Source organism: Chiloscyllium plagiosum, chromosome 16, assembly GCF_004010195.1.
Source record: "Chiloscyllium plagiosum isolate BGI_BamShark_2017 chromosome 16, ASM401019v2, whole genome shotgun sequence".
Taxonomy (NCBI): Eukaryota; Metazoa; Chordata; class Chondrichthyes; order Orectolobiformes; family Hemiscylliidae; genus Chiloscyllium; species Chiloscyllium plagiosum.
In genome coordinates, this window is record NC_057725.1 from 30,671,958 (window position 1) to 30,685,938 (window position 13,981).

The window sequence follows — 13,981 nt, forward strand, 5'->3', positions numbered from 1 at the left end:
TCTTTGTTCAGCAACACTCCCTAGGACTTTACCATTAAGTGTATAAGTCCTGCTAATATTTGCTTTCCCAAAATTCAGCACCTCACATTTATCTAGATTAAACTCCATCTGCCACTTCTCAGCCCATTGGCCCATCTGATCAAGATCCTGTTGTAATCTAATGTAGCTGTCCACTACATCTCCAATTTTGTTGACATCAGCAAACTTACTAACCAAACCTCTTATGCTGACAATCCAAATAATTTATATAAATGATGAAAAGTAGTGGACCCAGCACCGATCCTTGTGGCACTCCACTGGTCACAGGCCTCCAGTCTGAAAAACAACCCTCCACTACTACTCTCTGTCTTCTACCTTTGACCCAGTTCTGTATCCAAATGACGAGTTCTCCCTGTATTCCATGAGATCTAACCTTGCTCACCAGTCTCCCATGGGGAACCTTGTCGAACGTCTTACTGAAGTCCATATAGATCACATCTACCGCTCTGCCCTCATCAATCCACATCTTTAATTGCACTTTTACAGTAATCCAAAATCTTCAATGATCACTTATCTGAAAGCAAGTTTTTAATTCCCAGGTCTTAAATGGAATTCCCAGCTACAGTGGGATTAGAATTCAAATTCTCTTTTTGTTCATATGTATTTTTTTCTTCTTCATCTGTCTTTTTACTTTTCATGCAGTAATATACTCCCAGCATCTCCAGTCCCCTAATTTCCTATCTCCCACTTTCCCACTTTTTAAAACTTACTCCCACAGTGGTATGATTTTGATCATTATTGCTGGGCATTAAGGCATGTGTGAGATGCAGCTTGCTTTAACCTTTTGCAAGCAGTATGTTCACCAAAGCATTTATCTAGCTTATTTATTAACTTGTGATAAACTTCCAACAGGCGACATTGAAACCTTACCTTCAGAAAAAAGATTAGAAAGTGATAATGAAGCAAATATTTGCTCTGAAGAGGATTTGCTGAACTTCACCTTCAAAGTTTGTGACACAGAGGGCACAGGTACATGATTTATAAATATTAAAATCTCCTTTTTGAGATATTTGTGTAAAATGTTCCTCATGTCCTGTCTCCCCATGACTGATTCTTCCTGTTTTACTTTTCTCTCTTCTTTATATCTTCCTGTCTGACTCTTCCTCTGGTTACTTATCAAGACTTCTTGGCATTTAAAACAAAACCTATAATCTGAGAGTAGAACCAATATTCTTAGAATATAAGACCATATGTATTTGAATAATAGAAACAAGAGTAGGCTATATATCTCTTGTTTAGAGTCAAGATTAGAGTGCTCCTGGAAAAGGGCTTTTGTCCGAAACATCAATTTTTCTGCTCCTCAGATGCTGCCTGACCGTCTGTGCTTTTCCAGCACCACTCTAATCTTGACTCTGATCTCCAGCATCTGCAGTCCTCACTTTCACCATATATCTCTTTGACCCTGCTCTGTCATTCAGTAAGATCATGCCTAATCTTCTATGTCAGATCCACTTTTCCAGCATATTCCAAAATCCCAACATTGCCTTGGTGCCCAAAATCCTATTCTTCTCTGACTTGACTATACTGATCAACACAGCATGGAGAATTCCAAAGATTTGCACTTTCTCAGTGAAAAAATTTAGTTTCAAAGAGTGTTATAGCACAGAAAGAGGCCCTTCAGCTCATCAGTGTTTGTGCCAGTAATTAAACAACTATATACTAAATTCCATTTTCTAGTACTTGGCCTCTAGGTTTGTATACTGTGGCATTTCAAGTGTCCATCTAAATTCTTCTGAACTGTTGCGAGGGTTCCTGCATTTATCACCCTTTCAAGAAATTTCAAATATCTTCTGGAGTGAAAAAATGTTTCCTCAAATCCCCTGTAAATATCCTGCCCTTTAGCTTAAGTCTATGCCCCCTTGATTACTGACCCTTCTACTGAAGGGTAAAAGTTTCCTCCTATCCATGAAAGTGGACGAGCTCATTAATAGACTAATTAACTGACTGCTTGTCTGCTTGCTTTCTGTACAGAGAGTAAAATGGAAATCTCTTATATTAGACCATCACATATTGTGATGGCATCTAGTTGTCTTAAAGCTATAGTGCCTTTCTGAGATCTGTGCAATAATACAACAGCCTGTTGGTGTGGCAGAGAAGGATTCAAGTGTCACTTTCGAAAAGAAATTGGATAATTATATAAGGAGACAAAGAAGGAGTGGGTGGAAATGTCTTAGCCATTCTCCCAGAGACTTATCATGGAAATGATATTTTTAAGCTCATCAGTGCATTTGGTCGGCTTGATAAGTCCCTCTAGTGGGGAGTCCATAACTAAGCATCATATTCTAAAATTAGAGCCAGGCTGTTCAAAGATTCTGTCAGGACGCACTGGCAACATGGGACCAAGCTATGAGGTAAATAGAGTTATGATATCTAATTGGATTACAAGCTTGAGGGATAAACGATCTTGTGTTCTTATGAGTATGTTTCTGGAGAAATCATGTGTACGGCCCCTTGTAGTTTGCCATTCATACCTATAATATTTGAATGGTACTCCCAAGTGGATGAGGCAGTTTGTGTATATGGCCTTTGAGCTACAGTAGGATATTTGTGAAGCACTGTTCTTGAAGGTTGGACTTTTTATTTTGTTCAACAGGAAAAGTTCCCACATCAGTGATTGTTCGTTACTTGCAAGAAATGACGGGACAAAGCTACAAGTATGGCAGACTACATGTATTGTACAACATGCTTGATCCAAACAAAAGGGATGTTGCTGTTGACCGTGAACGATTCCATTCCACAATGAAAAGATGGATTGCAACTTGCTGTCAGGAAGGGTAATCTGAAAAATAAAAGCAAATTCTAATAGTTTAAAATAGAAACCACTGTGGTGTGATAGGTAAACACATTTATCATTGGTTCATGAGATTGTGGATTCAAAACCAACTCTATAGGCTTAAATCCATTATCCAGCGAACACTTCTGGTATAGTGCTGGACACTAAAGTATTGGAGCCTCTATTTTATGGATGAAGCAATAACCTGACCGCTGGACTGATTTTTCAGATGAACATAAAAGATCTGTTAGCACTATTTTGAAGAAGAGTAAGGCAGTTCTTTTTAATGACCTGGCCAATATTTATCCCTTAAGCAACATCACTTAAAATGTAGATCGTTTAACCTGAACACTTTGATGTTTGTTGGAGCTTTCTATATGCAAATTCTCTGCTGTATTTTTCTATATTGGAGCTATAGTTTCATTATGGAGGCTATTTAAACAATTGAGTCCATGCTAGTTACTATCAAGCAATTCAGACAGTCCCTTCCCTTGTTCTAGTCATAGAAATGTACAGCACGGAAACAGACCCTTCGGTCCAACTTGTCCATGCCGATCAGATATCCTAACCCAGTCTAGTCCCACTTGCCAGCACCCGGCCCATATCCCTCCAAACCCTTCCTGTTCATATACCATCTAGATGTCTTTTAAATGTTGCAGTTGTACTAGCCTCCAGCACTTCCTCTGGCAGCTCATTCCATACACAAATCACCCTCTGCACGAAAAAGTTGCCTCTTAGGACTCTTCCCCCCCTCACGCTAAACCTGTGCCCTCTAGTTCAGACTCATCTACCCCAGGGAAAAGACTTTGTCTTTTTATCCTATCCATGCCCCTCATGACTTTTTATAAACCTCCATAACCTTACAACCTTGAAGGTTTATTTCCATCAAGTGGCTATAAAATTTCATTTTGAAATTATTGATTGTCTCTGTTTCCACCATTCTCATAGTTAAAAATCACACAACATTAGGTTATAGTCCGACAGGTTTATTTGGAAATACTAGCTTTTGGAGCTCTGGCCAGGTCATGACTTCTCTGCTGTGTAATAAAAGTTCTCACCCGTGTATCTGTTGTGTAAACTCTCTACTCACAACAGAAACTGCATTCAGAAGATCCTCATTATCTGGGAATGCTTTTAGATACCATGAGATTGCAAAAAAGAGCTAAGTAAATGCAAAGTTAAAAATCACACAGCACCAGGTGATAGTCTAACAGGTGTATTTGGAAGCACTAGCTTTCAGAGTGCTGCTCCTTCATCAGGTGATAGCCATCTGATGAAGAAGCAGTGCTCCGAAAGCTAGTGCTTCCAATTAAACCTGTTGGACAATAACTTGGTATTGTGTGATTTTTAACTTTGTACACCCCAGTCCAACACAGGTATCTGCAAATCATAAGTAAATGCAAGTATTTTTGTGAAGTCAAACACAAATCTTTGTGCATCTCAAATTGTGCCTTCTAAGTGATTTGATCACTCCACCAATGGTGACTGAGCTGCCTGCTGATGGACTCCTGCACTTTAGGATACTCTCCCTAAACCTCTTCTCAAACTCTTCTCCATTAGCATGCTCCTTTAAACTACCTTTCCGTGGTTGACCATTTGCCTGCTATCCACTTATGGGGCTCGGTCTCAAATTTTGTCTGATAATTTCTCCTGTGAAGCCCCTTGACAGGTTTAGTTATGTTAAAACTGCAAGTTGTTGTGGCTGACCTGTGTAAAATTAATGTATTAACTATTTCATGAGCCAATCGGGCAGAATGTCATGTGGATGGATTACACATGAGTCCACCTTATTTATCAATGATAATTTTGAGGCCTAGTTACATAGGAAAGCATAGAAGCAAGCCATTTAATCCAGTTAATTTATGGTGGTAGTTGATCTTTATACTCAGATAGGCAAATGGAATCCAAGCATTTATTGCAAAAATACTGGATTATAAGAGTAAAGAAGTTTGTTACAATTATATAAGGCATTGGTGAGACCACACCTGGAATATGATGTCCAGTTTTGGTGTCCTTAATTGAGGATGGATGTGGTGGCACTAGAGGCAGTTCAGAGGAGGTTCACCAGGTTGATTCCGGGGATGAAACGGCTGTTGTTAGAGGAACGGTTGAATAGCTTGGGCTTGTACATCTGGAGTTAAAAAGAATGGTGGGGGTTGGGTGAGTGTGGTCGGGGAAAATGGTGGCGATGGGGTGCACATTTGGTTGAGGTATATAAAATGTGAAAGGGAATTGATGACGTGGATGTGAACAGATATTCCCCTTATGGGATAATTGCAAACAAGAGATCATGGATGTAGAGTAAGAGGAGGTAGGTTCAGAACTGAGATGAGGAGAAACTACTTCTCTCAGAGGGTTGAGAATCTGTGGAACTCACTGTCCCAGAGTGCAGTGGAAGCAGAGTCAATCAACAGATTCAAGGAAAGAATGGATATGTTTCTGATGAAAAATGGGACAAAAGGCTAAGTGGCAGAGTGGTCTTCAAGGATTGAATTGCCTGCTCCTGCTCCGACTTCCTATACCCCTGTCTTCCTATTTAAGTCTCTTCCCTTGTAAACATGTATTGATCATAGAGTCATAGAGTCATAAAGATGTACAGCACGGAAACAGACCTTCGATCCATGAAGACCAGATATCCTAACCTAATCTAGTCCCATTTGATAGCACTTGGCCTATATCCCTCTAAACCAGATGCCTTTTAAATGTTGTAATTGTATCAGCCCCCACCACTTCCGCTGGCAGCTCCTTCATATACAGGGGTATATGTATATGAAAAAGTTGTCCCTTTGGTCCGTTTTACATTTTCCCCCTCTCAACCTATCCCTCTAGTTCTGGACACTCCCACCCCAGGGAAAAGACCTTGTCTATTTACCCTATCCATGCCCCTCATTATTTTATATTTGATGATAATGGTAGCAGAAGCCCACTGTTGTTGCTTACAACAATTATATAAACTCACCACAACAATCAAATCATAAAGAAGAAAAGTATTATTTATATTTGAGTTGGGGACTTTGAGGAGATTGACTGGCTGACAATTAATGCTTGGACTTCATTGTCCTCAGAAAGCTTGTGGTCTTTCTCATTGAACCACTGCAGTTCCGTCAATCCTATGTGGGAATTCTACCAATGGATTGAATTATACACATTCTACTGTGTGTGGATCTATGTCATACAAAATGAGATGATTTTGAGACCCAACTCTGGTCTCTGCCACTCTAACTGACCTCTCTTGGGGCTGATAGTAAAAACCATCTCACCTCCTGTGATCCTGGACAGAAAATTCTGGTAGGGCATTTATTCTTGTTTTTGTTCCAAACCAAATTTGTTTAAATATTGGTGAGGATGTGATTAATTTCATCATGAGCTTTTCTTGACTGAACAGCCTATTGACGATCAGTGAACTTCAGAAACAGGATGAAGGTATTTAACCCCATAAGCCTGCTCCAAAATTCCATTGAATTGTATACTAAAATAAAACAAAATAATTGTGGATGCTGGAGATTTGAGAGAAAAAAAACAGAAATTGCTGGAGAAATGGCAGCATCTGTGGGAAGAAAGCAGAGTTATGTTTCAAGTTCAGTGATTCTTCATCAGACAAGTCTTTGTCTTACAATCAAAATATACTTCTATTCCTTTCTTCCTCATATGCTTATCCAGAATTACCTTAAATACATCCTTGCTATTTGGCTCAACTATTCTGTCTGGTGAAGAGTTCTCCATTCTCACCATGCTCTGGGTGAACAAGTTTCTTCTGAATTCCCCACTAGATTTACCAGTACCTCCTTTATGTAATTTGGCTGTGCTTTATGCTTTTTAGTGTCTTTGATGCTTGTTTTCCAGGCCATCTGATGATAAAGCAGATATGAGAGAACATTCTTCTGTTCAATCAATAGACAGTAAGTAAACTTTTGCAGATGCCAGTGTTCACATGAATTTTTTATAAAGAAGGAATGGAGTGTATCTAAGCTAGGTTGCTGAGATTAAATTAATATGGTAGACCAAGGGTCAGTACTAGAGGACGTCTGCACGGTTAGAGGAGCAGTACTGAGGGACACAGCGGTTGTAACAAGAGTCACTGCACTGCACCATTAGAGGGGCTATATTGAGAGAATGGAGGTGGCTGAAGAAATAGCGGAGGCGTTGGTTGCAGTCTTTCAAAAATCACTGGAGAAAGGGAAAGTTCCAGATGATTGGAAAATCGCTGTTGTTGCCCCCTTGTTCAAGAAAGGATAAAGACAAAAGATGGAAAATTATAGGCGATTAGCCTAACCTCAGGTGTAGGTAAAATTCTAGAATCCATCGTTGAGGATGAGATTTCTAAATTCTTGGAAGTGCAGGGTCGAATTAGAACAAGTCAGCATGGATTTAGTAAGGTTTGCCTGACAAACCTGTTAGAATTCCTTGAAGAGGTATCAAGTAGGTTACACCAGGGAAACCCAGTGGATGTTAACTACTTAGATTTCCAAAAGGCCTTTGATAAGGTACCTCACGGGAGGCTGCTGAGTGAGGTGAGGGCCCATGGTGTTTGATGTGAGCTACTAGCATGGATTGAGGATTGGCTGTCTGACAGAAGGAAGAGAGTTGGAATAAAAGGTTCTTTTTCAGAATGGCAACTGGTGACAACTGGTGTCCCGCAGGGTTCAGTGTTAGAGCCGCAGCTGTTCACTTTATATATAAATGATCTGGATGAAGAGATTGGGGGCATTCTGGCGAGGTTCGCCGATGATATGAAGTTAGGTGGACAGGCACGTAGTTCTGAGGAGGTAGGGAGACTACAGAAAGATTTAGGCAGTTTAGGAGAATGGTCCAAGAAATGGTTGATGAAATTCATTATAAGCAAATGCGAGGTCTTGCACTTTGGTAAAAAGAACACAGGCATGGACAATTTTATAAACAGTGAGAAAATTCATAAAGCCAAAGAACAAAGGGATCTGGGAGTACTAGTACAGGATTCTCGAAAGGTTGACTTGCAGGTTGAGTCTGTGGTTAAGAAAGCAAATGTAATGTTGTCATTTATTTCAAGAGGGTTGGAATGTAAAAGTAGTGAGGTGCTACTAAGACTTTATAAAGCTCTGATTAGGCCCCATTTAGAACACTGTGTCCAGTTTTGAGCCCCACACCTCAGGAAGGACATACTGGCACTGAAGTGTGTCCAGCGGAGATTCACATGGATAATCCCTGGAATGGTAGGCCTAACATACGATGAATGGCTGAGGATCCTGGGCTTGTATTCGTTAAAGTTCAGCAGGTTGAGGGGAGATCTAATAGAAACTTACAAAGGGTAAGTTAGAAAGGGTGGCTGCTGGGAAATTATTTCCATCAGGTGGGGATACTAGGACTCGTGGGCACAGCCTTAGAATTAAAGGGGGTCAGTTTAGAATGGAAATGAGGAGACATTTCTTCAGCCAGAGAGTGGTTGGCCTGTGGAATTTACTGCCATGGACTACAGTAGAGGCCAGGACATTAAATGTGTTCAAGACAGAGATTGATAAATTCTTAATCTTGAAAGGAATTAAGGGATATGGGGAGAGTGCGGGTAAGTAGCATTGAAATGCCCATTGGCCATGATTGAATGGCTGGGTGGACTCGATGGGCCAAATGGCCTTACTTCTACTCCTACTTCTTATGGTTTATTGTCTTATGGAATGCTTAAGGAGATGCAGCACCAAAGATTATCAGATAATCAAAGGAGCACCCTTGTAGGAGGAATGAGAGAGTGTGATTATTGAAAGGGCAATAATCAGACAATGTGCATTATAGGATGCTCAGAGGCATATGGGTTAGCACTGATGGATTTGTGCATTGTCAAAATTGCCATACTTTGGATGAGATATTAAACTGGATCCCCAATTGCTCTGTGAGGTGGCCATATTCAGTTGTACGTATTTTTGGAAGTACTCCCCACAGCAACAATGTCTTGCTATTTGAATACACTTTCAATGTCTAATACACTTCACAAGAGCATTATCAAACAACATTTGACACAGAGCCATATTAAGCAGATACTGGGACAGGTGTTAAAAAAGCTTTTTCAAGCGTTCATTGACCATCCCAGAGGACAGTCAAGACACAGTGACTTCACTTTTGATTATACAAAAAAGAATTCCATAGCTGACAACTATGACAAGCTTCCTGATACTGTGCCTCCACTAAACTGCAAGGCATGACAGTGGTAAAATGTGCCTGTCTGAAGAGGAAAAGTGCAAAATGTCAAGGCATCGCAAGACAGGATGCTGTGAGTATCGAGGTAAACTTAGAGTGTGAATATGATGACAACAAGTGAAAAGCTAGACTGGAGATTCTTCCTAGTTCAGTTGACGAATTGGGTTTGTGTCCCTGAGTACACAATGACGTTGCTGCAGCGTTACACTGTTGCTGGTGTCGATCAACTGTCAGCATTGAAATGCTGAAGCATCCTGTAAGTGAAATGGAGATATACCACATGGATTCTTAGCATCTGGCACATGTCAGGTGAATGTCCATGAATGTGGGTTGTGTGAGGCTGGTGTCCATAGAACATGCCCTGACATGTAGATGCTTGGTTTTTAACATGGAGGTTGCTTAGAGCATGTGGTCAACTGAATCTGCCTGGTGATAGCTCTGGTTTCTTCAGCAAGTATTTTAGATGCCCAGCTTGTTTGGCGAAGCTGGTATGATGGGAGCTGATCATTAGTGAGGCAGGTTGGGCTGTTTGCAACTGTTTAACAAGCAATAATCACCATCAGTTGGCATCTGCTGCTGCCTAGTGAGAACCTTGCTGAACTGTTTGTAAAAAGCTTAAAGGATGGAACAGGATGATCTCAATGCTGAGATGGGTCTTGCTGCACATATTGCCTGATTCTGCCACACACTTCACCGTAGTATACATCGCTCAGACCCAAAAGATTCCGCCTTATAGGCCAACTATCTTGATATCATGGGGAAGGGGTGACAATCAATCATTGAAGAGATTATAATTGTACACAGAGAAACCAAGTTAATTGGGAAAACCCAGTATGCTTTTGCATTTGTGTAAATGCAGTCCACAGTCAAAAGGAAGAATGACTATTCCATTGTCATCCATATATTTATCCAATGACCATTTAAATGCCCTTTAGTTTGACAAGTCTACTACTCTTGCAGGCAGGGCATTCCATGCCCTTACTACTCTTTGAATAAAGAACCTACCTCTGACATCTGTCCCATATCCATCACCTCTCAGTTTAAAGCGAGGTACCCTCATACTAGCCATCACCATCTGAAGAAAAAGATGCTCACTGTCCACTCTATATAAACCTCTGATCATTTTGTATGTCTCTGTTAAGTCACCTCTTAATCTTCTCTCTAACAAAAACAGTCTCAAGTCTCTCAGCCTTTCCTCATAAGACCCTCCCTCCATACCAGGCAACATCCTGGTAAATCTCCGCTGAACCCTTTCCAAAGGTTCCACATCCTTCCAAAAATGCAATGACCAGAACTGCAATACTCCAAGTATGGCCGCACCAGAGTTTTGTACAGCTGCAGCATGACCTTATGGCTCTGAAACCCAACCCTCTACCAATAAAAGCAAATACATCGTATGCCTTCTTAACAAACCTATCAATCAGGGATCTATGCACATGGACATAGAGATCTCTCTGTCATTCTACTTTACCAAGAATCGTACCATTAGCCCAGTACTCTGTATTGTTGTTACTTCTTCCAAAGCGAATCACCTCACACTTTTCTACATTAAACTCCATTTTTCACCTCTCAGCTCAGCTTTGCAGCTTATATGTCCCTCTGTAACCTGCAACATCCTTCTGCACTGTCCACAACTCCACTGACTTTAGTGTCATCCTCAAATTTACTAACCCATTCTTTTATGCCCTCATTCAAGTCATTTATAAAAATGACAAACAGCAGTGGCCCCAAAACAGATTCTTGTGGTACACGACTAGTAACTGAACTCCTTGATGAACATTTCCAATCAACCACCACCCTCTGTCTTTTTTCAGCTAACCATTTTCAAATCCAAACCACTAAATCACCCTCAATCCCATGCCTCCATATTTTCTGCATTAGCCTACTGTGGGGATCCTTCTCAAACGCTTTACTGAAATCCGTACACTCGATATCAACCACTTTACTCTCATCCACCTGTTTAGTCATCTTCTCAAAGAACTCAGTAAGGTTTGTGAGACACAACCTACCCTTTACAAAACCATGTTGACTATCCCTAAGCAAATTGTTCCTTTCTAGATATTTATAGATCCTATCTCTTATAATTCTTTCCACACTCGATATCAACCACTTTACTCTCATCCACCTGTTTAGTCATCTTCTCAAAGAACTCAGTAAGGTTTGTGAGACACAGCCTACCCTTTACAAAACCATGTTGACTATCCCTAAGCAAATTGTTCCTTTATAGATCCTATCTCTTATAATTCTTTCCAACACTTTACCCACAACCGAAGTAAGGCTCACTGGTCTATAATTACCTGGGTTGTCTCTACTCCCCTTCTTGAACAATGGGACAACATTTGCTATCCTGAGATGTCATGAGAAGACTCATTAGGCCTGGTGGCGAATAACTTACAAAAAAAGTGATGCAATTCAGACTTAGCCAAAAGACCACAATATAGAGGAGCAGAAATAGGCCATTTAGCCCATTGAGTCTGCTGTGCAAATGAAATCGTCACTGATCTGATAATCCTCAACTTTACTTTCCTACCTTATCCCTGTGGTCCTTGATTTCCTCAATGATTTGAAATCTGGCTATCACAACCTGAATATGCTTAACGACCCTCCTTTGACAGTCCTCTGTGGTAAAGAATTCCACATATTCACCACCTTCTAAGGTTCAGTCCTATATGTCTGATTTTATGTAGTCTTATCAACTTCACTTACCACTTTAGAAGATTTGTTTATATCAGTGAAAGTAAATCGATAAATTCAGTCTCCAGCACAGTTTTATATGGAACCAAAGCATAAAACATTGTGACAGTAAATTACATGGATTGATTTGATATCCTCGGCCACAGATAACACATTCAAGAAGCTGAGTTGCCAGGTCTTATATTGTGGAATTTACTTGGTCCTGTTGGCCAATTTCTGTTTGAAGCATTTAATTTCAGTGATATAATTTCAGTGATTACGTCATATCAGAATGTTTTTAGGACGGGTTCCAGGAGGCATTTAATTTGTGCCATCTAATTTGAAGTTTACAATTCAGATCATCCCTGAATTTTTATAATTTCTTTTCTTCACAGGAGAGGAAACTTCTCATGTGATGTCAGGAATATTGGAGGAAGAAATGGGCAGCTCTAAAATGTATGTACCTAGCGAATCAAAATATTTTTGGAGTAAAATCAAAAAGAAACTTATATAAACTGTCTCCACAAACTTGGTATTTTGTTTGACGTGGTTAATAATATAATTTTAGTCATGTGTTTGCTTTACGTTGGAAATTACGTTTGTAATTTCTCTTCTTGAGATGGTAGCCATCTTGTTACAGTCTTGACAGTAAGGGGATCTGGATATCCCAGGCAATACCTATAAGCCTTCAAGACCAGTTAAGAATATCCCAGGCCACACCTGGGATATTCTTAACTGGTCTTGAGCGCTTTTAGTTTGGATGGAGAGACTAGTTTTTTTTCTCATTGGAGAAGGATGGAATTTGGAGGGGGGGTGGGGGGCATTTATTGAGGTTCTTAAAATGATGAAGGAAAAGGGTGGTGAAATCAAGTTCAATAATAATTTTCAAAAGCGCATTCAGGAAATACAAGGAGAGTAGGAGCAATTGGAAGCAATCTTTTAATTAGTACATCACCGCTCTATCATATTTTAACATTCCACCTCTGAGTAGAAATAGACCAAATGGCCCCTCAAGTCCAATCTCCTGTTCAATAAGATCACGGTTGACCGGGTTGTGCTTCAATTGCACATTACCATCTGATTTGATTCCATTGCTTAACAAGAATCATCTTCCCTCCACCTTTAAAATATTCAATGATCCTTCCTCCATTGACTTCTGAGGTGGCGAGTACCAAAGTCACACAGTCCTCTGTGATAAAAGGAACATCAAAGGGAGTGATAATGTTAAAGGAGGAATAGAGGTGTAAACTAGGTGTAACTGACGATATGGAAAAGAGAAAATAGGTCCGCTTTCCTGACAGCAAAATCAACAAGACACAACTGGGGAGAGTGAGGGTGTAAGAAAAATGGAAGACAGAGGTTGTTCACTGAAGTTGTTTAACCCTACTAAGTACCAGAGGTTGTAAAGTGCCTATGTGGAAAATAAAGTATTATTCTTCCAACTTGCATTGGGTTTCATTGGAACACTGTAGCAGACCAAAGATGGAAATGTTAGCATGGGAGCAAGGTGTTTTACTGAATTGTCAAGCAATTGGAAGGTTGGCATCATTCTTACAGAGCTGAAAATGTGTTGCTGGAAAAGCGCAGCAGGTCAGGCAGCATCCAAGGAACAGGAGAATCGACGTTTCGGGCATAAGCCCTTCTTCAGGATTCCTATTCCTCGATTCTCCTGTTCCTTGGATGCTGCTTGACCTGCTGCGCTTTTCCAGCAACACATTTTCAGCTCTGATCTCCAGCATCTGCAGTCCTCACTTTCTCCTCGATCATTCTTACAGACAAAGCAACATATCCTGCTAAGCAGTGTCTGCATTTGATCTTGACAAAGTAAAAGAGACCATATTGTGAAGAGTGAAGGCGGCACACTAGATTGAAAGACATACATGTAAAACACTGTTTCACCTGGGAAGTGAGTTTGTGTCCTCAGGCAGTGAAGAGGTAGGAGGTGAAAGGGCAAGTGTTGCAACTTCTGCGATTGCATGGGAATGAGCCATGGGGAGTGAGGAACCTTTAGGAATGATGAAGGAGCGGATTGGGGTATGATGGAGGGAACTGATGAGGGCGGCACGGCGGCACAGTGGTTAGCACTGCTGCCTCACAGCGCCAGAGACCTGGGTTCAATTCCTGACTCAGGCGACTGACTGTGTGGAGTTTGCACATTCTCCCCGTGTCTGCGTGGGTTTCCTCCGGCTGCTCCGGTTTCCTCCCACAGTCCAAAGATGTGCAGGTCAGGTGAATTGGCCATGCTAATTTGCCCGTAGTGTTACGTAAAAGGGGTAAATGTAGGGAAATGGGTGGGTTGCGCTTCGGCGGGTCGGTGTGGACTTGTTGGGC

The 13,981-nt window shown here is 40.8% G+C and overlaps 1 protein-coding gene across 1 annotated transcript in view; it reads left to right on the forward strand.

Moving 5' to 3' along the window:
* The first annotated feature begins 484 nt into the window (after positions 1 to 484).
* The window catches only part of LOC122558083 (inositol 1,4,5-triphosphate receptor associated 2-like), a 47,892-nt gene continuing 34,395 nt past the window's right edge, over positions 485 to 13,981 (forward strand). Inside the window, exons 1-4 of the mRNA XM_043706403.1 lie at positions 485 to 1,008; positions 2,633 to 2,813; positions 6,656 to 6,711; positions 12,046 to 12,106. Of these exons, the coding sequence (XP_043562338.1) occupies positions 795 to 1,008; positions 2,633 to 2,813; positions 6,656 to 6,711; positions 12,046 to 12,106 (512 nt within the window). The 5' untranslated portion in view covers positions 485 to 794. The remainder of the gene's footprint in view (positions 1,009 to 2,632; positions 2,814 to 6,655; positions 6,712 to 12,045; positions 12,107 to 13,981) is intronic.